Source organism: Microcaecilia unicolor, chromosome 1 (genome assembly GCF_901765095.1).
Source record: "Microcaecilia unicolor chromosome 1, aMicUni1.1, whole genome shotgun sequence".
Lineage (NCBI taxonomy): Eukaryota > Metazoa > Chordata > Amphibia > Gymnophiona > Siphonopidae > Microcaecilia > Microcaecilia unicolor.
Window position 1 is genome coordinate 493,914,765 of NC_044031.1, and position 23,853 is coordinate 493,938,617.

The following is a 23,853-nucleotide window of genomic DNA, read 5'->3' on the forward strand; positions in this document are numbered from 1 at the left end:
TCTTCTTCTCCTAGATACAGTATTTATACACTTGTCCTTACTCAAGTTTTTTTTATACGACTTTCTTCCGTCAGAGCATTGTTTTCAGTCTACCTTAGTTTTCCATTATGGAAGGTTACCTTTGTTAAGCCCAAAAGCTATCCTGATGTCATCTGAGAAAATCTTCACTAGTTGGAGTTGTTCTGTCAAATGATGATCACAGAAGCTTTACAACTTCAAGTCATCCACAAATAGTAGGTGTGGTGTTATCTGAGGATCATCATCTGTGGGGCTTTTAGGAGAAAATGAGATTAGTTGACAGCACTAGTACTGGCAATTTATCTTCATTTGTAAAATACTGGCATTGCAGAATGACCGTGTAGACAGCAAGAATTAAAAGTAATAATGGAAAAAGACAAATAAAATTGTAATTGCAATCAATGAAAAATATGAAACTACAGTATTAATAAAAGAGCCATGATCAATTGTTTTTTTTTTTTAATTATATTGTTCAAAATCAAATAATTCTATTTACTTGATTTATATTTTGGAATACAAAGAAAAACAATGTTCAGACTAACAGATACTATAAAATAAATTAAACACACAAAGGCTTGAAATGACACTTAAATGAGAAAATGTTGCATTCCAGTCATGGCAAGCATTAAATTCAAGTTATGCTTTTGTGTTTCTCTCCTTTCTAGGGAACAGGTGATCAATACTGCCATTTTAAAACTGAGAAGAACTTAGAAAATGGATCTGTCAGCCTGGAGTCTGTAAAAAACAGTGGAATATATGTAGGTCTCCTGCCAAATGGTGAAACAAAGCCATTGGTTCACACTGGAGAGAAGAATATTATGTTCTACCCTCAAGTTATCAAATGTACGTAGGATATGAAGTACCTTCTGTTTTACATTTTGTTTTAGTGCTCAATATAAAAACACACTACAAGGAATGTCAATGTGACAAAGAGTGAAAGAAGGAGCAAAGCAGGATGATATCTGTACTCTGGAACTTATTGCCGTAGGATGTGGTAACAGTGGTTAGCATATCTGGGTTTAAAAAAGGTTTGGACAAGTTCCTGAAGCAAAAATCCATAGTCTTCTATTGAGATAGACATGGGGAAGCCACTGCTTGTTCTGGGATTGGTAGCATGAAATGTTGCTGGTGCCTAATTTAACAATTAGGTTAGGTGTACAACTGACACTATTCTACAACTTGCTTGCCCAAATCTACGCATTAGTCAGAAAATTGGAGTGCAGCTCTATAGAATCTAGGGGTTACCTATCTCCTCACTGAGGGTGTCTTTTACTAAGGCAAACTCACATTTTAGTGCGCGCCCATAGGAATACATCTGTAACGTTTAGCGCACCCACAATTTTAGCGCGCGCACCTTAGTAAAAAACCCTCTGAATGTATCTGGTCCTTGAAAGCTTATGTCTCAATAAATTGGTTTGTTTATAAGGTGCCATCTGTCACTCCATGGTCTCTCTCTTATTTCATGTCCTCCAGCCTCTTGTGCTCCCTCTGAAATGGCTGTCCGGGAAGTGCTTCACTTGCTGCACAGCCATTTCATTAAAAAAAGAAAGACCTGCCTTTAACCCGCTGCAGTAAAAGGGGGCCGCGGCATGCATCAAAAACATGCACCAACGCTAGCGCAGACCCCTTTTTCCCACAGCTTTGTGAAAGGACCCTTTAGTGTATGCTAATATCAGCGCATGCTAAACTTTAATAAAAGGGCCCCAAGGAGCTACAGTGTGATTTGAATGAGGCTTTCTTGGTTCTCAGCCCACTGTTTTAACCAATAGGCTATTCCTCCACTCCTGTGGTGTCCAATTGTTTTCTTACCTTCATATCTCTTCTCTCCTGCCTGAGTCCCCTTTCCTCTCACAGCCTTTCTCTCATCCCCTTTTTAACTAATCCCATACAGTTATTCTCTGTCTCTTTCAGCTCCTCTTTTATCTGCTGCTTGTGTTCTCATTGCCTATTCTTCTTTTCCAGCTACTTGCCCTTCATTTCTCTTTCACCTGGGAGCATGCAAAACTGCCAACGGTACTCTATAATTAGTAGAGTGTCTTTACTTGGTTTTAGCCAGCTATGGGTGAAATAAGAGGTATCAGTAAGGAATTTCAGTAAGAACATTTTAATTGCCATATTGTATCAGACCAAAAGTCCATCGATCCCAGTACCCGGTCTCCACCAGTGACCAATCCATGACCCATCCGACTCTTACGCTTCTCAGTTCCTCACTCTGAAATCCTCCTTCAACCTCCAGCTGAGCTCCACCACCCCTACTCACCAAACTGGCCATTGTCTTGACCTTGTCCTCTCCTCTACCTGCTCACCCTCCAGCTTTTGCGCCTCAGCTCTTCCTCTCTCAGATCATCACCTGATCACCTTCACACTTCATCACCCTCCCCCTCAGTCCCGCCCTACACTAACCACTACTTTCAGGAATCTCCAGGCCGTCGACCCTCCCAACTTATCCTCTAGTATCTCTAATCTCCTTCGCTCCACCATGTCCTCCGAATCTGTCGACAAGGCTGTCTCCGCTTACAATGCCACTCTCTCCTCTGCTCTGGACACCCTCGCACCATCCATCTCCTGTCCCACAAGGCATACTAATCCCCAGCCCTGGCTGACCCCTTGCATCCGATACCTTCGCTCCTGCGCCCGATCTGCTGAACGCCTCTGGAGGAAATCCCGCACCCATACCGACTTCATTCATTACAAATTTATGCTATTCTCCTTCCAGTCCTCCCTATTCCTTGCAAAACAGGACTATTACACCCAATTGACTAATTCCCTCAGCTCCAACCCTCGTCGTCTCTTCGCCACCCTTAACTCCCTCCTCAAAGTGCCCTCCGCCCCCCCTCACTCTCTCCTCAATCACTGGCTGACTACTTCCGCGACAAGGTACAGAAGATCAACCTCGAATTCACTACCAAACCACCTCCTCCTCCTCACCCTTTAACCCACTCCCTCAACCAACCAACCCAGGCCTCCTTCTCCTCTTTTCCTAATATCACCGAAGAGGAAACTGCCCACCTTCTTTCCTCCTCGAAATGCACCACCTGTTCCTCTGATCCCATCCCCACCAACTTACTTAACACCATCTCTCCTACTGTCACCCCCTCCATCTTTCATATCCTCAACCTCTCTCTCTCCACTGCAACTGTCCCTGACACCTTCAAGCATGCTGTAGTCACACCACTCCTCAAAAAACCATCACTAGACCCTACCTGTCCCTCCAACTACCGCCCCATCTCCCTCCTACCCTTCCTTTCCAAGATACTTGCACTTGCCGTTCACAGCCGCTGCCTTGATTTTCTCTTCTCTAATGCCATCCTCGATCCGCTTCAATCCGGTTTTTGCCCTCTACACTCGACTGAAACGGCACTCACTAAAGTCTGTAATGACCTGTTCCCTGTCAGATCCAAAGGTCACTACTCCATCCTCATTCTCCTTGATCTATCCGCCGCGTTTGACACTGTCAATCATAATTTACTTCTTGCCGCACTGTCCTCATTTGGGTTCCAAGGCTCTGTCCTCTCCTGGTTCTCCTCTTATCTCTCCCACCGTACCTTCAGAGTACATTCTCATGGATCTTCCTCCACCTCTATCCCTCTCTCTGTTGGAGTTCCTCAGGGATCTGTCCTTGGACCCCTTCTCTTTTCAATCTACACCTCTTCCCTGGGCTTGCTGATCTTATCTCATGGTTTCCAATATCATCTTTATGCTGACGACACCCAGCTTTATCTCTCCACACCAGACATCACTGCGGAAACCCAGGCCAAAGTATCGGCCTGTTTATCCGACATTGTTGCCTGGATGTCTAACCACCACCTGAAACTGAACATGGCCAAGACTGAGCTTATTGTCTTTCCACCCAAACCCACTTCTTCTCTCCCTCCACTCTCTATCTCAGTCGATGGCATCCTCATCCTTCCCGTCTCATCTGCCCGTAACCTCGACGTCATCTTCGACTCCTACCTCTCCTTCTCTGCGCATATCCAGCAGATAGCCAAGACCTGCCGCTTCTTTCTTTATAACATCAGCAAAATTCACCATTTCCTCTCTGAGCACACCACCCGACTCTCGTCCACTCTCTCATTACCTCTCGCCTTGACTACTGCAACCTACTCCTCACTGGCCTCCCAATTAGCCATCTATCCCTCCTTCAATCTGTTCAGAACTCTGCTGCAAGTCTTATCTTCCGCCTGGACCGATATGCTCATATCACCCCTCTCCTCAAGTCACTTCACTGGCTTCCGATCAGGCACCGCATACAGTTCAAGCTTCTCCTACTAACCTACAAATGCACTCAATCTGCAGCCCCTCATTACCTCTCTACCCTTATCTCCCCTTACGCTCCTTCCCAAAACCTCCGCTCACAGGACAAATCCCTCCTCTCAGTACCCTTCTCCACCACCGCCAACTCCAGGCTCCGCCCTTTCTGCCTCACCTCTCCCTATGCTTGGAATAAACTTCCTGAGCCCATACGCCGAGCCCCCTCCCTGCCCATCTTCAAATCCTTGCTCAAAGCCCACCTCTTCAATGTCACCTTTGGCACCTAACCACCATTATACCTCTATTCAGGTTATCTAGACTGCCCCAATTTGATTAACTGCACATTTTGTCCGTTAGATTGTAAGCTCCTTTGAGCAGGGACTGTCCTTCTTTGTTAAACTGTACAGCGCTGCATAACCCTAGTAGCGTGTTAAAAGTGTTAAGTAGTAGTAGTAGTTACAAGTACTTGGCAGGATCCCAAAAAGTAGCAAATTCTCCATGCTGCTTACCCCCAGTGTATGGACTTTTCCTCCAGGAACTTTTCTTAAACTTGATAAGACACATCTTTAGACTGTCCCTAATCAGAGGAAATTTTCACCTCATTAGCTTTAAGGGTAAGGGTAATGTGATTTGATACACCTCCTTTCAATGGTACAGTGAAAGCAATTTACATTTATTATATGCAGGCATTTTCTTTGTGCTGGAGGTTTTCTACTGCATTTTTTTGGGCAGTGAGCAAGGCCATTAGGTATACATGAGGACAGTGAAGCATCCCCGCCTTTTGGTAATGTCTTAGACAAGCAGGATTAAACAGGGGTTGGCATGTTAGTTCACTTTAAAGGTAATAAACAGAAATAAAGCTAAACTAAGAAAACAAGATGATATTTCTTTATTGGACAATTTTTCAAAGGCAGAGCCTTCCTTTTCAGATATGAAATGAACAAGATAATATAATATACAATACAATAATATATATACCTCAAATACCATGCATATGGTTCAATGCGGTTTACAATAAAAGAGGGACCAGGCAATTTCTGGGAGATGCATTCATCAGCTAAAATCAAAGCCAAAATAATTAGACAAAGCTAGTCATCCAAAAATGGTTTAAACAAGTTTTTAGCTGTTTTCTGAAACTGAAATAGTCTGAATTCAACCTAAGATTTAAAAGAAAAGAGTTCCATATCTTTGCAGCCTGATATGAAAGTAAAGAAGAATAAAATTCATTGTATTTTTATATTCTTTGCAGATGGAAAATGTATAAACAGATGATTTTCATTATGTTTTGTCTTTACAGAGCGTGATGAATAAACTAATGGTAATAGATTAGATGGTACCATGCCATGGGTAATTCTAAATATCAGAGAGCAGCAGAAGAGCCTGTATTGGCAACCAATGTAAAGAATTCAAAAGAGGGGTAGCTGGTTCCCATTTTTATACATTACAAATAAGCCTAGCCAATTCATTTTGCATGTCCTAATCTTCTCAGAACAGCCCGCATAGATCATACAATAATCTAGTCAAGCCATTACACAGGCTTGCACTATCATTTTAAAGTTTTCCAAATAAAGGTATTTTCTGATTCTGCAAAAAGTTAAAAAAAAAACATTTTTCTTTAAAGATTGATCTGAGGTTCTAGAGAGAGTGTGCAATCTATTGTTATGTCTACATTTTTAGTTTGATTCAATGGGAAGAGAGATATTATTAAGAGTAAGGCGGAGACATCAAGGTTGGTCCTAGCCATATAACATCTTGGTTTTACTGGTATTTAATTTCAGGCAAAATTGAATAGCCCAGGTTTCCACTAAATCAATACAGGTCTAAACAGTAGTTACAGGGGTGGTATTGTTAAGCGTTACTAGTATCAGTAAAATGATGTCATCAGTATAGGTATAAGATCTTCCATTTACATTTAAATGAAAATGTCTAAAAGAGCTCATTAGTATATTAAACAATATAGGGGAAAGAGGGGAGCCCTGCAGCACTCCACAGCTTGCTTTCCAATATTTTAAGTACATCTCCATATGCTTTATACTATAAAATCTTTGTCAGGAAACCACAAAACCAATTCAGCACTCTATCAGCTTTTCTTATATGGGCACACAGCTGTGGAATGCACTTCCAACTCACTTGAGAATGATCAACGAACTAACTATCTTCCGTAAATCTCTGAAGACTTACCTCTTTGACAAAGCCTACCACGAGAACCCATAGCTAACTATAACACAACACCTTCCAACTTGAGTCAGAATGTATCTCTCTACAACTGCTTGATCAAATCCTCTTGTCTTCCTTGACTTCTTTGTAACACCAAATGTATATTTCATCCTGGTATGGCGATGCCAAAACAGGTCTTTGTAAGCCACATTGAGCCTGCAAATAGGTGGGAAAATGTGGGATACAAGTGAAATAAATAATAATAATCAGAGATACCAATGTCACTTGACATCCTCAACAAAGGTTGCTGATCTACTACATGAAAAGTGGTCAAGTTAAAAATTTATGGCCTGATGACCTTTATAAAATAAGCCCCCAATATTCAGACCAAGGGAGCTAGCCAGTTATCTTTAAACTGGCCAAAGATGTACCAGAATTTGATGTGGTCAAATATAACTGACAAACCCTGTTTAAAAATCAGTGGCTAGCCAGTTATATCGTGTGATATAACCGGTTATCCACCAGCCGCTAACCACAGATATTCAGCAGAAGATAGCCAGGTACTCCCCGCTGAATATTGGCAGATAGTTAGTTAAGTGTTATTTAACTGGTCAGCATCCGTTCTGACCGATTAAATAGTGTCAAATATCAGGCGGTCAGTCTTGAAACTCATTCAATAATATTCCTAATAATGTTCCAATACTGAAACCCCTTCTAAAGCTTATTATGAAAGTTTAATCAGTTAATTGATAGGCAACTAAATCCTCCAGAATCTTTACAGAGAATGCAATATTAGCAATTGGTCAAAGATCTTGTTTCTCCCGATGGATTTTTCAAAAGTAGAATTAGTAAAATGTTTCCCAACAAAGAGGGAAGTTCCAGTGTAGACCAAGTTCCAGTGTAGAAATAATCCAAGCATGAAACCAGATTATTGAATGTAATGGTGGAGAGCATAATAAGTACAGTATGTGGGTCAATATCAGAATATATGTGAAACATAAAATTATTCAAACGACAGTCCCAGAGGAAGGTGGTGGAAGGGAGGAGGTTGGAGGTGAGAAACAAGAGAGATAGATAGGTGATCAGAAGGTGACAAACATTTCAATGTTATGGTTTATAATGTGATAGGAAACCCAGATTTCTGGTAAGACCTCTTTTGTTGGTGTCAAATTTTTCATCACATCTTAAAAGTTGTTATGTTTCTGGATTGTTTTAAAATGTCATCTTAGTGTTCTTAGGAGCTAGAGTAATCCCTAAGTGTTATATTCTAGTCTTTTTACCACCACCCCAAATTATTATGTACCAGCCACCCACAATTTGGAGTGATAAAAGACCAAGGCCACGTATGAGAAAAGCAAGCTTTATTACTTACCAAAGTACAGATACAATCAATAGTTTCTCATGGGAAAACAGCATTGCTACACATAGGTGTTCTCTGCCACTGTTTCTCCAAAGTATGTTCTGATTCAACTGCTTATATACCTTTATTTTAAGCAACACTTCACATAGGTTTAGCAAGTTATCTTCCTCATAGATCACCCTGTTTTCTTTCAACACCATCTGTTTCCCCTCTAATGCTAAACCACATTTTCTTGTTTATTTATAATTGTTCCTTTCCCATGCCTCTTGCACGCCGGAATGTCTTATCAGATAATGAGTTTCTAGTTCACATGCTTATCAGTTTTTGCCCTTTGGCCCTGTTCCATGGTGCATGACCTGTGCTCATTATTTACGTCTCCCCCCTTGAAGGCCTTCGAAAGTAAGGGCTTCATTTGTTTTGAATTCTTTTGAACTTTTACTGTAGTCCCATCCATTCCAGACAGGAGCAATAAGTTCTTTTTCAGATGCATGTTAAGCTTAGGGAGATTGTGGGTATGCGTCACAATCAGGCTTATTTTCGAAAGAGAAGGGTGCCCATCTTCTGACACAAATCGGGAGATGGGAGTCCATCTCTCAGGATCGCCCAAATCAGCATAATTGAAAGCAGAGTTTTGGCGTCCTCAACTACTTCCCATCGCAGGGATGACCAAAGTTCATGGGAGCATGTCGGCACCATAGTGAAGGCAGGATTGGGGCGTGATTAAGAGATGGGTGTTCTTAGCCGATAATGGAAAAAAGAAGGGCGTCCCTGACAAGCACTTGGCCGACTTTACTTAGTCCATGTTTGCGACCAAGCCATGAAAAGGTGCCCGAACTGACCAGATGACCACCGGAGGGTATCGGGGATGACCTCCCCTTACTCCCCCAGTGGTCACCAACCCCCTCCCACCCTAAAAAAAACTCTAAAATTTTTTTTGCCAGCCTCAAATGTCATACCCAGCTCCATGACAGCAGTACTCAGGTCCCTGGAGCAGTTTTAATGGGTGACTGCACTTTAAGCAGGTGGACCCAGGCCCATCCCCTCTACCTGTTACACTTGTAGTGGTAAATGTGAGCCCTCCAAAACCCACCAGAAACCCACTGTACCCATATGTAGGTGCCCCCCTTCACCCTTTAGGGCTATGGTAGTGGTGTACAGTTGTGTAGAGTGGGTTTTGGGGGGGAGTTGTGGGGCTCAGCACCCAAGGTAAAGGAGCTATGCACCTGGGAGCAATTTGTGAAGTCCACTGCAGTGCCCCCTAGGGTGCCCGGTTGGTGTCCTGGCATGTGAGGGGGAACAGTGCGCTACAAATTGTGGCTCCTCCCATGACCAAAGGGCTTGGATTTGGTCATTTTTGAGATGGGCATCCTCGGTTTCCATTATGGCTGAAAACCGGGGATGACCATCTCTAAGGTCGACCATCTCTAAGGCCGACCAAAATGTTGCGATTTGGTCGTCCCTGACCGTATTATCGAGACAAAAGATGGACGCCCATCTTGTTTCAATAATATGGGTTTCCCCACCCCTTCGCGAGGGCCGTCCCGTGAGGACGCCCTCATGAAATCTTGGGCACCCCGTTCGATTATGCCCCTCAATGTCAAATCCTTTTTACAAGTATCGGGCTATAGGTAACAAGAAAAGGTGGTTATAGTGAGTTGTAGGTTGCCCCTCTTCAACCTTCCCCGGGCCTTAAGTTACTTGAAATGCTTTACCATCTAAATGATCCTAGAGGAAGATAATGATGCAAAACAAAAGATATCCCAAAGAAATTAAACATTATTTTCAACATTCACAATCTCTGCGTTAAGGCGTAATCTTTCATACAGTACATATACATGTCCTATAGGTTCTCTTGTACTTAAAGCAGTTTCAATTAACTATTGCACCAAGCTCCTAATACAGGGTATTACACAACAGCCAAGTAGAATAAATACAGCAATAACAATTATCAATGTGGTTAAATTAGATAATATGAAGGTTTTCCATTTTCCAAAAATATTATCCAGGTGGTGTCTACACCAGAATTCTCAGCAAGTTCATCAGCTAGGGTAGTAAGTCCTTGCAAAACCTTGGTTATAGTTCCATCCGGTGCAGTATTGTTAGGAATAAAAGTGCAACAGTGTCCTCCAAGCATGATACCAATGCCTCCTTGTTCTGCTATTATCATGTCAAGGACCATCCGGTTTTCCCATGCCATCCGGCTTGTAGCATCCAATTGAGAGCCGATACCTTTAACTGCATCTCGAGTGTAATTGATAAAACGCTGTTGATTATAATAAATGTAGTTAATCCAATCAACATTCTTGTTAATAGTGGACCACCAAAATAATGCAGATTCAAAACCTGCAGCAATTTGGTTACGAGCTTTAAATTCATCTGGCACCCCCCTAGGGACTCCTATAGAATCTATATAAATTATATCATCAAATGAACCCTGTATGCTCCTTCTCCTCCTAGTGGAAGAGGGAGCATCAGGGGATCGTGATGTTATGGTGAGGGGGACTACTAGCTGCACCAAAGCGCATCGTCCTTCCCAATTGGGAGGTAAAACAGGGTATAGAGTCTTATTGCCACAATACCACCATATATCAGCTCGAGGACGAGAAAAACCTGAAAAGTTGAGGTATTCAATGGAGGGTGAACTGGAGTTACATAAAGATATCTCCTACGAGATAGGGCTTGGCAACCTCTGCTCTTTGTAAACAGGTTCCAAATATTGTCCCTTGTACAGGTGTCCTAAACACTGGAGGTACCATCGCACCCTTGGGTAATTCAGGAAATAATAGACTAAGGGAAAGACAAGATGCTTCATTAGTTTTGCTACCTTGAAGTAATTTTAGCATACATATAGTTCCATTATAATCATTCACAAAATTCAAAGGAAACGGAACAGCTAAGGGCTCGGGACGAGAAGAGGAGCAGACATAACAATCAGATAAATTCAAACTTTGAGTTGTAAACTGTATCCAATCCATCCACAAATTCGTGTCACCATAACCAGTTTCAAGAGCAAAAGTTTCCTTTAAGCTAGTTACATTGAGAACCCTGATGGGGATTTTTGTTTCAGTGGTTTGGGGTACCAAGGGATTATTCAGGTTAGTATTGGATGGTGAAGGAGAGGTGACCGTAATGCGAAAGCGGCCAATAGGATCCGTGTTAGTGGCATCTATTCCTATGCCAAAGGTGCAGTTCATTGCCTTATACATCCCCTTGAAGGTGATGAGCATGGGATTGCACTTCCCTATTTCACAGGTTGTGGGGTCAATTGATTGTCGAACAATGGTGATATTTGTATGTAGGGAATTATCTCAAGTTGTTTGGTGTTTTTTTGTTGGATAATTGGGTCCAGTGTACCACCATACATTTGACCATTGAGAACAGGGAGATGCATAATGACTCATTTCAGTATAAATACACAGATAACCATAGAATTTAGAATACCATCTTTGCCATTCTAAAGATCCACAAGAGGCTATACTGCAAACATCTAATTGCAACGTAACTGTCTCATCGGTTGCATAAAATTTTATAATAGTCTTAACTGGATAGTACCCATAAGCATAGTATCTATCCACCTCCTGGGGATCTAAATTGTTAGGGCTGTCAGCAACATCCTGGGAATTGGCAACTTGTAATCGACAAACTAACAAAAATAACAAAGCAAATAAGCATATAGTTATACATAAGTCCCATTTGCCAGGAGTATAGCTCCCCATTCCCTCCTCTTCTTCTCCCCCATACAGATGTGCAAAACTGAGGATGAACACCAAGAATGGAACCTGCTTTTGCCTAAATTCAAAAGGCTCCTCTAATCCTCCTGTCAGAAAGCCAGCCCTCTCAACTATATTGCCTTTGCTTTGTTTCCTTTCTTGGGTTTCTTGTTTTCAAGTTAGGTGCACTAGCCACCTGATCACCATTAAAGTTTGACACTATCGATTCTTGAAAGGGTATGTAAGCAGTGTTTCTCTGTATGAATAGGAGGAAAGAGCCAAAGAGCTTTCAGTGCTTCAGTCTGCAGAAAATCAAGGGGTTGGTGCCACCCTAGGTCTTCCCCACCCCAAAGACCATATTTCAAGAGTTCCATTGTAGCTTTGCTGTCTTCTGGCTGCTGAATGGAAGTAACTGAACTGGATTTGAAAAACAGCTTTGATCTTTAGAGTAACAGTCTTGCAAATAGACATTTAGGAGAGCCATATGGCAAAAAGAGATTAACAAAAACATGTTTCTCTAAACAGGAGTACAAATAAATAAGGTGAAGCCTTCCAGGCAGTGTATATATGCTGCACAAATGTGTATGTGTGTAACCTACTGTATATTGGTTTAAAATGGGGTGGAGCATAGAGTTTGTTCAAAATAATGCAGTAATATTGGTTATGGGTCCCACAGCAAGGACATGTGTCAGTTCTGCATAGTGGTTTTTACACTGGCTGCCTATTGCTGCCTATGTTGGCATTAAAAGTCTTTTGCTTATTTGTAAACATGAATGGAGTCTTGGTCCAAAATATCTGACAATAGTTCCTTATGAACTTCCAAGGTCTCTGAGATTTGAAGTCAAATGTCAACAAAGTCTTTTCTCCTTGAAGCATGTGAATATAGTCCTTTCCTAAGTAGACCTGTGCTATTGGAGTTTATTGTGTAAATCCTAAAGAAAAACTGGAGATGTTAGGCAATACTTGACTATTTTCCTACCAATACTATCTCACGTTGTGGTCTGAATGTTCTGAACATGAATTTTTTTATATACTTTATATTTTTACTTTTATTGTTTATAGTTTATTTTTTCCTGTGTTTCTTATTGTAGTTGCAGATCATTGTTTTATTATGTATACTGCTCAAAGTATAGAAATGGTGGGTAGTAATATATACATAAATAAAATAGGGTTCTATGGTGTTCTGCCTCCTTTTTAGCCTGAATTTCTTATTACAACGCATTGTCAAATGTTCTTGTCAGAAACAAAAGTCCTGACTTCTCTCTCCTTCTGAATACAGAAGCAAGACTTTGATAGCTGATTACTGATACTATTTTTGGCAAATGGGGACTCAAAGACGGTGAAGTAAATTGAGCCCTATATTGAATGAGATTTCAGGCATTTCCTTAATCTCTGATTTAGAAGCAACCAGTGTTTGTGTGCCAGATTCCTACTAATAATACAAGGGGGTGGGGGGTGGGGGGGAGTGTTCATGTAATCCCTGAAAACTGTATTTCAGGCATTATGTTGAAAAAGGCTTGGATTGTGCATGACTAAATATATGTTAATCTTATACAGCAGAAAATTAAGGGATTTAGCTTTGGTGTCACAATTATTTTAGTTGGCAGGAAAAACCCCATGGGAACATCTGCAACAGCTAACCAACCTAAGGATGTGATCAAAAGCTATGAGCAAGAAACAGCAAGAGCCCAGGAGCCAGTGGCCCGGAGCCCATCAGCTTCTCCACCCTTCAGCAAGAGTGAGTTATACATCTGAAAAACAAACTCATACAGTAGATCTGCTTTTTGTCTCTTTATATCTTCTGTGTGACATACCTCCTGGAAGAAAAGTACAATACTTTTGATAGGACATTATACCTTCATCATAGGAATGAATGACGCTGAACAAGTTATCTTGTTGTGTTTTGTTTTCTGTAAATCAGTGATAAGTTTTGGAGTGGTTAATGATGTCTCACAGTCCTCTTGGCATGGGCTTCTATTTGTAGTGGATTGTAGAGATGGCCAAATTTGTGTAAATTTTAATCAACTGAAGCATTCGGCATACACTCTCATCACCCCAATAATCCCCAATAATACTCAGAAGCCACTTTTCGACTAAATTTGGAATTTATTAAGGCCGCAGCCAGGCACTTAAAAACTCTATTACACATAATGCAACTTAACATGTTACCGTAATACATAACTTCTTATAACTTGGCAAATTCAAGCCCTGGGGTACACAGCTTTACTTCATGATGCGCCCCAATCCGCTGCCGGTGGTGCCGTCTGAGCACACCCACCGCCGACCTGTGCTTTCTTATAGCACCCGATGACTATGGTGTATCCCGTTTAAGGATACGCCCCGGATAAGTTCTTGGCCTCCTGGCCGTCCAAGCCAGGAGACAAGCCATATCCCCACAGGATTAACTGTAAACCTGCCCCACCTTCAGGCATAACATTGTACTTCGTATTGCACTTAACATTTGGGCAATTATTCACCAATAACATAACAGTGTTCTGCGCTCACTTGCTGTGTACCACCAGAGTCCCCGGATAATCACCGCCACTGCTCACGGTAACGAAACCTCGTTTGCCGTGAGCTCCCCACCACCCCCTGGCTGCGGCCTAAACCCAATTAAAGTCTGGAACACAGTCATGGCTTCAATATAACCCTGCCACTCGGAATTCAGGATGTCAAGCCCGATATCCGATAAATGAACCCCATCAGGCCTGTATAAACCCTCACATGCTTCCTTAATAAGGTTATGGGTGATAACATGACCCTTCAAAGTGGGCATAAACTTGGCCATCCACTTATTAAGATTTTTCCTGGTCAGCTCCACAGCCGCATGACGCCGCTCACCCCTCCATACCCTGCGGGGGAGAATAGCCGACCACACCAGGCGTAACTGGGGACATATACCTGCCAACTGCAACAGATCCCGCTGCATGGTCTTCAACAGGAGGATCCCATTAACTTGAGCCAAATCATTCCCTCCCAAATGCAAGATCAAAATGTGCGGAGCAGCCTGTGACTGGAACCGCCATAATAGGGTGGGCAGTAGCTGCGCCCATCGCATGCCTCTCAAACCCAACCACGTAATAGATACCTGCCCAGAATAAAACCCCAAATTATCCCCTGCTGGACGTACTGCAGCCCTCCTACGAGCCCAATAGACAAAGGAGTGGCCGCAAATCCAAATCCTTCGCCTGCCCGCCAGGCCACCTGTAATAGGCGAAGCAAATATTAATGAACAGTGTATAATGACAGAACACAAGACAAGCCGTAACAGGATAATGTTTGAGGGTAGCTGTAAGCAAACAAACTTAACAGGCGGACAACCCAGCACCCCGGGGCCGAATGTAGGTCTTGTACACTTTGGACTTCCAGCGACCCACATTCATGATTTGCTGCTCGGGCAAACCTTGAGCAGCCGCCGCAGTGGCCGCCCCGATTCTAAAGGAATGTGAACTGAAACACCGCGGCGGCATACCCGCCCTCTGCACACACAAAGATAAAACCCGCGTGAACTGAAAACGGGTGAGGGGGGCTCCGTTTTCATGAACCAGCAACCAGGTACCACCCGGGGGTCGGAGTGCCAAATAGGCCCTCAACGTGCGTACCGGGCAGGTGCTGTCATCTCCCTGCTGTTGCAAAGGAAAACGTACTCCCCGGGACATCTGATCAGTCTTGGACTTTCTAATGACCAACTGCAGAGATGACCCGTACAAGGTGACATCCCCTAGCAGCAAACCCATCACCGGGGGGGCCAACGTTGACTTGGCTACCAGCTCACTCACCCTAAGCGCACCATAAAAAGCCAAGGAAAATGCAGAATGAAAAAGACACACTTCATATGGGCTAGCACATACATGCAATGCTGCACTGAACAAATGCCGCATCTCACTCTGTGTAATGGGTTGCCTCCAATCACCCCTCTGGCTCTCCTCTCTACTCCAGCCCCGTAGCATCCTAGTCACCACAAACTGGCGGGTCGAATTCTCCACTCTCAGGGCCTTGGAGAAGAAGCTAATACTAGCCAGAGTAACCACTGCCCGTGCCTTACTAACTCCTTGGGCTCGGGAGAAAAGTATAAACTGGACCATGGCATCCACACTAAATACGTCCTCAATGCCGAGGTCCCGCATGATGTTGAGGAAAGAAGTGATGGCAGCCAGATATCTTCTCCGCGTGGACTCAGACAGAGACTGGAGCAGCAGATTCCACACCTCTATGGGCCAAATCGCCATACGCTGTCCGGTACTGCAGTCGCTCTGGGGTCGGCCAGAGGCGCGCGAGCTCTGAAATCTGAGAACTGAAAACGTGACAAAGCATCGGCTAAAACATTTTCTCTGCCTGGCACATGTTGAGCTCGAATCACAACATTCAAACATAAACACTGCAAAACAATTTCCCTAAGCAAGTTAACAGTGCGTACAGTATGAGCAGAGAGTCTGTTGATAGCCTCCACTACAGCCATATTGTCAGAATGGAATACTACAGTCCTGTTCGCTAAGGCCTGACCCCAGATGTGAAAGGTCGCCATGATAGGGAATAGCTCTAAAAAGGTAATATCTCTCGTAGTACCCAACTCAACCCATGACTGAGGCCAGCGAGCCGCACACCACGCTCCCCGAAAGTAAATACCAAAACCCTCCCCGCCCGCTGCATCCGTAAAGAGGTGAAGGGTGGACGCAGTCGTAGGGGCATCATGCCAAAACGATATCCCATTAAACCGCGTCAGAAAATTCTCCCAAACCCCCAGATCATCCTTAATGTCCCTAGTGACCCGTATATGATAATGTGCTCTCAGCACCCCTTTAGTCGCCATTGCCAGTTTCCGTGCAAAAACACGGCCCAAGGGAATAACCCGAGTAGCATAACATAGGAGCCCCAGTAGTTCCTGAAATTGTTTCAGCGTGGCCTTGCGAAGCTGCCGCAACTGTCGCACCGCCGCCAACAACTTCAGGATCTTCTCCTCAGGAAGCCGCGAATGTTGACCACACACATCCAGCTCAATTCCCAAAAAAGTCAACACCCGGGAAGGGCCCACGGTTTTATCAGCCGTCAATGGAATGCCAAATTGCCCCGCCACTTCTGAAAAAGTTCGCAACATCTGTGCACAATGCTGAGCATCTCTGCCAATGCACAAAAAATCATCCAGGTAATGGACCAGAGCCCCCCCAGGGGCTACCTGCTCCACCACCCAGTGCACAAACGTACTGAACTGCTCAAAGTAAGCACAGGAAATGGAGCATCCCATTGGCATGCACCGATCAAAATATAGATTGCCCTCAAAACTGAAACCCAATAAATGAAAAGAATCCGGACATATGGGCAGCAAGCGAAAAGCCGACTCAATGTCCGCCTTAGCTAAATGCGCCTCTGGTCCATGGTCCCTAATGATCCGTATGGCGTGATCCAAAGAAGTATACTGCACTGAACAGTCCTCCGGGTCAATAAAGTCATTCAGGGACCGCCCCAAAGGGTAAGAAAGGTTGTGAATTAACCGATATTTGCCCGGATCCTTCTTGGGAATGATCCCAATGATCTGCTTTTTGTCTCTTTATATCTTCTGTGTGACATACCTCCTGGAAGAAAAGTACAATACTTTTGATAGGACATTATATCTTCATCATAGGAATGAATGACGCTGAACAAGTTATCTTGTTGTGTTTTGTTTTCTGTAAATCAGTGATAAGTTTTGGAGTGGTTAATGATGTCTCACAGTCCTCTTGGCATGGGCTTCTATTTGTAGTGGATTGTAGAGATGGCCAAATTTGTGTAAATTTTAATAGAAATCAAACAAAATAAAACATGGGAAAAAAATAAGATACCTTTTTTATTGGACATAACTTAATACATTTCTTGATGCTAAAAGTTGAGCGGAGGAGTGGCCTAGTGGTTAGGGTGGTAGACTTTGGTCCTTGGGAACTGAGGAACTGAGTTTAATTCCCACTTCAGGCACAGGCAGCGCCTTGTGACTCTGGGCAAATCACTTAACCCACCATTGCCCCATGTAAGCTGCATTGAGCCTGCCATGAGTGGGAAAGTGCGGGGTACAAATGTAACAAAAAAAATAAAACATCAAGTAGCCACAATCTGACCTGCTATATTTTATTTATGAAATTTCTAATGAGGGTTCCTTTTGTGGGACAATCTTCAGGGATCCCTAAGCCTACAGCCATCATTTTAGTCAAGTATGCATACAAATGTCTGCCTCTCCCATGAGCAAAGATGATGATACTTCTTTATTTAGCAAGAAAAGTGTATTAAGGTATGGGGGAACTCAAAGGTTCAATAAAATGAACAAGCCGTCTTGTCCTCAGCTTGTCGACGACCCTATTTTTTGGTGTAGTAATGCTTCTTTCATCTGCCAAAAACAAGCCTAATTGTGCTAAAATAGTGTTTCTCAAACTGGCCCTAGAGTGTCCCTTGCCAGTCTGCCTTTCTGGATATGTATAATGAATATTTATGAATTAAATTTGGACTGCCTCCATTGCATTGTGTATCCATCTCATGCATGTTTATAGTGGATATCTTGAAAACCTACATAGCTAGAGGGCATTGTAGGACCAGCTTTAGAAATGTGCTAAAACAAATATTTAGGTTTTAGGTCAGTGGTTTGCAAGTATCTCCTGGAGGATCCCTAGGCAGTTGGGTTTTCAGGTTATGCCCAATGAATATGAATATATATATAATGGCTTTTTTGAGGGGGTACTGAGTATCGCACCTTTTCTATTGTCTGGTAAAATTGACCCATGGACCTCAAGTTTTAATGAAAGAGCTCAGGCTCTACACATCAATTCTGCCTTGTCATAGATTCAGTGACTGGTTGCCGGGGGCATGGCTATTGTGGGGTGGGTCCCTCAGTGATCACCCTACCCCTGAAGGGTAGCCTGGCATTTGAGTACCAGCACTTTTATTGCTAGAAAAAACACACTGTATACAGGATGGAGTTGGTCCAGAGAACAGCTACAAAAACGGTCAGTGGTCTTCATCATATAGTGTATGAGGATGGACTTAAAGATCACAATATTTATTTTTTGGAAGAAAGACGGGAGAGGAGAGATATGACAAAGACGTGTAAATATCTCTGTGGTGCATCCATATTTATCTTAGACATATTCATTCAAATCAATATTGAACAGGATGTATATATTAAGAAATGACCAATGACTCTTCTTTATTCAGCCCATGGTGATCAGTAGTTTTATAAATGCTGGGTTTGCCATGGGATGAATTAGACCCATATATTCAACTCTGAGCCATATCCAGCTACCATCACTGAATATCCGGATCATTGCCGGCCACCAGACGTTATGCAGGTGCTGCTGATATCAGTGCTGGTGCCTGGATAGCTATCTGGGCAGGTTAGGACTGCTATTTAGGCAGTCCAACCTGCCCTTATAATTATCTGGGCACCAGCAGTGAATATCAGCAGTGTCTAGATAACTCCTGGCTCTGCCCTGGACTGCCCCAGCCCCAACCGAATAGCGCCATGGGAGTCTGCACAGATCTTTAATACCATTCTCCTATTAAGTGCCTCTGAATATCTAATGTCTTTCCTGGACCCAGTCAACAGGAATCAACTGGGATGGAACCATTCGTACTTGCTTACCTCCCACTGAATGATTTTTTTTTTAAAGGAAATGACCATGCGGTAAGTTAAACACTTGCTGTATGGCCATTTCCTGGAGGAGCCCTTAACGCCACCTATTTAGGAGGCAGTAAAGGCTCCCGCGCTAACCCAGCAGTAAAAATGTAAAAATATTTTTCAAATGCTGGCAATGGCATGCGGTGGGGGCAGGAACTACCACCGGGCTCCTGTATACTTACTCCATCCCTTGATTTCTCCTCATCACCTTGCTGGACTATCACCAACCTACCAGTATAAAACTAATTGGGTTCTAGAGAGTTTTGTCTGCCACAAGCTACTATGATCTGCACTAGTCTGCTTTTTGTTTACCACCTTTCCTCTTAACTGTGTTCTCAACGGAGTGTTTGCGATGCTGTAACTCCCCAACCTTGTTCTTATTACTTTCTTCTATATCTCTCCCAAATATGCATACATTATTTTAATTTATTTATTTTTATGGACTCCTTTTTTCCCCCAAAAAGCCACAAAACAGTTTACAACAAACAATAATTCAATACAGTTATAAGAAATGAGTCAAACCCAATCTATCCCCAATTCATCATTGTCCCTCTAGTCTCCACTGTACCCCCATTCTTATTAGCCATCTCAGGTGTGAAAAGGGTCCAATGGTTCCCAGCAAGGAGGAGCCGGCCACCAGCCGTTTTCCAGATCTCACCACAATTGCAGACAGTGGCTAGGTCAAATGATTTTTATTATCAAGCCAATAACAGCTGTCACAAACTTCAGTACATAGGTTATCCCCAAACAAGCAGATTCCAACCACATAGGTTTCCAGTAAAGCAGGTAAATAAAGCAGGCTTCCCATAAAGCAGGTGAATAAAGCAGGCTTTCAAATAAGTCAGGCTTCCAATAAAGCAGGTAAATGAAGCAGGTTTCCAAATATATCAGGCTTTCAATAAAGCAGGTAAATAAAGCAGGTTTCCAAATACATCAGGCTTTCAATAAAGTAGGTTACCCTAACCTCAAACACCCTTCCAAACCCTCAGGAGCTGGCCATCCCTGCCTTGGAACTCTCCTACTCCATAGAGGCTTCTCCCCCCTCCTGGGATTCCTCTCCCCTCTGATCTACCCCTCCTTCCATATAATCCATCCAATCATCTTCTTCCCTCTCCATGGATCTCTCTCTATTCCAGCTGGACTGCATGGTATATTGATTGCGTATCCAGAGGAACTGAGCTTCTTCCCTCCACCTCCCCCTAGTGGGAGACGAAATTATAGGCTCAGCCTGGCTATCCCCCTGTCTCCCTCTGCTGGAGCTGGGAATCCATTCCCTTGTTTCCAGATTACTCTCTGCCTCCCTCCTTGCAATGGCTTCTGGTACTTGTATTTTAGGGTATAAATGCTTCATCCTAGCCACCCTGGCAGTAGCCTTGTCACACAGGCCATAGGCTGACCGAAATAACCATTCCTTGCAGTATTTATGAAAATGGAAAATATCAGTAATATCCCTCAACTCTTTAAGAAGAATATTACACAAAAAAGCATGCTTCCGCATTTCACTCAAGATTACACCCCTGGACTTTCCAACAACCCTTTTGGGGATGAACGTAAAGCCCTAATTGGCCTATAGTGCCTAATACAAACTGCTAGTGCCTCTTGAGCTAATTCCTATACAATCTTAAAAATTAAAAGTAAAATGTTTAAAATCGGTTCTTGTTCTAGAGGCAGTCAGTGAAGTTCCCTGTAATCATTTTTTTGACAGCACTCTGAAATAACTACAATTTCTGTAGTTGATATTTAGGTGATCCTGCATACAAAATGTTGCAATAGCCAAGGAGAGTAATAATCCATGCATGTACTAATGTGGTCAGCTCTACCTGCTCAAGATAGGAACATAAATAATGAATGTTCCACATAATCACCGAGGTACTCTTTCTCCATCATCAATGAAACATCCCATATTACCCCAACACTTTAATCTGTTTCACAGGTTTTAAAAACCTGATCTGACAATCTAACTTCCGGGTAAATAGTCAAAATCATGGGTCTATGCAACCACATCAATTCTGCTTAAAAATGGTTAAGCTTCAGTTTATTCCTTCATAACCAATCCTCAACTTCCCTCACCCTCTGATTAACCCTACTCACAACCTGTTCCTTATTCTCGGATCATATAAAAAATGTGGATATCAAAAGGTGAACTTGAATGTTGCATTTTATTCACAAAATCCACATCCATCTGTACTTAGCCTGGGAAAACTAGCCCACTTCACTAAATCCATCAACTTTTATCTCTTCACATAGTCCACTACAACATACCCTAGTTCAGTGGTTCCCAAACCTTTTCCTGGAGGCACCCGAGCCAGTCAGGTTTTCAGGATATCCACAATGAATATTTATGAGAGAGATTTGCATACACTGCCTTCACTGCATGCAAATTTCTCTCATAAATATTCATTTGGATATCCTGAAAACCTGACTGGCTGAGGTGCCTTTAGGACCAGGTTTGGGAACCGCTGCTCTAGGTTCTGTTATAGAATATTAGTGTAACCAGTAATAACACGCCTAACATTTAGGCACCTGCTGTTACAGTACCCAGGGAGCTGTCATAAGTATGGACACTTAAATGAAGCAGGGATATATGTAACCTACAGTATTCTGAAGTAGCACACACAAGTGAGAGCCCTTCCTATGTCTCACCCATGCTGCATCCATGTGTACGTCCCCCCTCCTAGCAAATATGTGCTATGGGGGAAATTCTATATATGGCACCTAAAAATTGATGCTGTAAAACCATGCAGTTAGTGCGATTCTATAAACTATGCATACAGTTAGGTGCCTAAAATTTAGGAAAGCCCATTTAGGCCACCTAAAACCAGGCCTAAATACCAGGGCCTAAGTTAGGCACAGATCAGGTGTATTTTATAATAGTGTGCATGGTTTTTTTTTTGAAACACCCACGACCCTCCCATTCCATGTCCATTGCCTTGTCCCTTTTTTGACTGTGCACGTTAGAATTTATTTGCACTGTGTTATAGAATACGCCTAGAAAGTTGTGCATGTAAATTCCAATTAAAGCCAATTAGTGCTGCTAATTGGTTAAGTACCAATTATTGGCTCTGATTAGTTTGTTAATCAAATAAGTTGTGTGCGCAATTTGGACACACAGCCAAATTAGCACGCACAACTTAAGGTGCATGTGACACCCCCATTGTGGGTTGGGTGTGACTGGTGAAAAATGCACATAAGAACAAGGAACCTCTGCATAGGTAAAATCAGGCAGACAAGCACAGTGAAGGAGACAAAGAAGATGATGACAAACAGCGAATACCGTTATTCAACCACATTATCATCTTGTATTTGTTTCTCTATCGGACTAGGCGAATGCCTTTACGGTACTATGTAAGCCACACTGAGCCTGGAAATAGGTGGTAAAATGTGGGGTACAAATGTAACAAATAAAATAAATCAATCTATATAAATGAGACGTGACAGACTCACCCGCAAATGCGCAGTAGAGCCCAAACATTGAGATGGCAAAAGTCCAAGCCCCGCCTCCACCAGCACCAGAACCAGAAAGGAGGAGGAGTCAGAGGCGGGGCGAGGAGCAGAGAGTACACAAAACAGCCCGAACGTACGTGGAGAGAAGGACGGGGCATGGGAATCAGAGGGGGCGTGGAAATCAGAGGGGGAAGGAGGAACGATTGAAGGCCCCCCTCCCCGACGTTGCCGACACCGCTGCTCCCGCCCCCCTGTCACACAGAAACACCTATAGAACAGACACGGCTGGGACCACAATCAAGTCAAGTGCAACGGGATAAGAATTACTACGCTACGCGCGACACAACTGCGAGAACTTCACCAACCCACGTGACTCTTCCATTCATACTTCCACAGCCGGCCGGCACCCCGCCTTTGTTGCCTCTGATTGGCGGAGCCCCGAGGGAAGGAGCCGTGGCGGCGGTGACGTTTCACTCCGAGAGGCGTGGCCCCGGATGTGGAAATCGAGTGCCATGGTTTCGGGAGAAGGACATGGGGGGAGGGCAGGGGAGAGTGCAGGGTTGGTGGATGGGGGGAGGCCAAGGGAAAGAGGAGGGTTGCTGGACATGGGGGGAGGCCAGGGGAGAGAGGGCTGCTGGACATGGGGAGAGGGCAGGGGAGAGAACAGGGTTGGTGGACGGGGGGGAGGCCATAGGAAAATAAAAAAACTTGCCCGTTTTAATGGGCTTAACGGCTAGTAAATAAATAAAACATCTAACAGACTCAATGAATTCACATCAGATATATCTGATGTGAATTCATTGAGTCTGTCTGATGTTTTGTCATCATCTTCTTTGATTCCTTTGCTGTGCTTGTCTGCTGGTGAAAAATACAGCCAGACAAAAGGATGAAACACAAAATAAGTATTTTATTTAAAGAGATTCTCTGGTCTATTCCTTCACAGGGCCAGAGACATGAGACATAGGGTGGAAAGCCCTCTGGGGTTCAGCATGCAGAGTCTTAGGCAGGCCTCTGGCAGCAGGCCAAACACAGTCCACGGCTACTGGGTTTGCCATGCCCAAAACACAGCCTACAAGTTCTTGGGATCCTCCGAGATCCAGGTCTGGCTCCAGCCAGACCTCAAAGCAAAACTTACAGAGTTCAATTCAATAGAACAATGGCTTACGTCAGCCAGGTCACAATTATGGAATGGGTGCTTCAGTGACATACAGAGGGGATTCATGTTCAGGGCCGTGCCTAGGGTCTCTGGTGCCCCCTGCAGACTATCAGTTGCCCCC

The 23,853-nt window shown here is 43.4% G+C and overlaps 1 protein-coding gene across 1 annotated transcript in view; it reads left to right on the plus strand.

Annotated features, from left to right (window-relative positions):
• Positions 1-23,853, plus strand: part of LOC115477536 (lipoxygenase homology domain-containing protein 1-like) — a 428,353-nt gene that overhangs the window by 2,819 nt on the left and 401,681 nt on the right. Inside the window, exons 2-3 of the mRNA XM_030214471.1 lie at positions 684-861; positions 13,097-13,234. Coding sequence (XP_030070331.1) covers positions 684-861; positions 13,097-13,234 — 316 coding nt within the window. The remainder of the gene's footprint in view (positions 1-683; positions 862-13,096; positions 13,235-23,853) is intronic.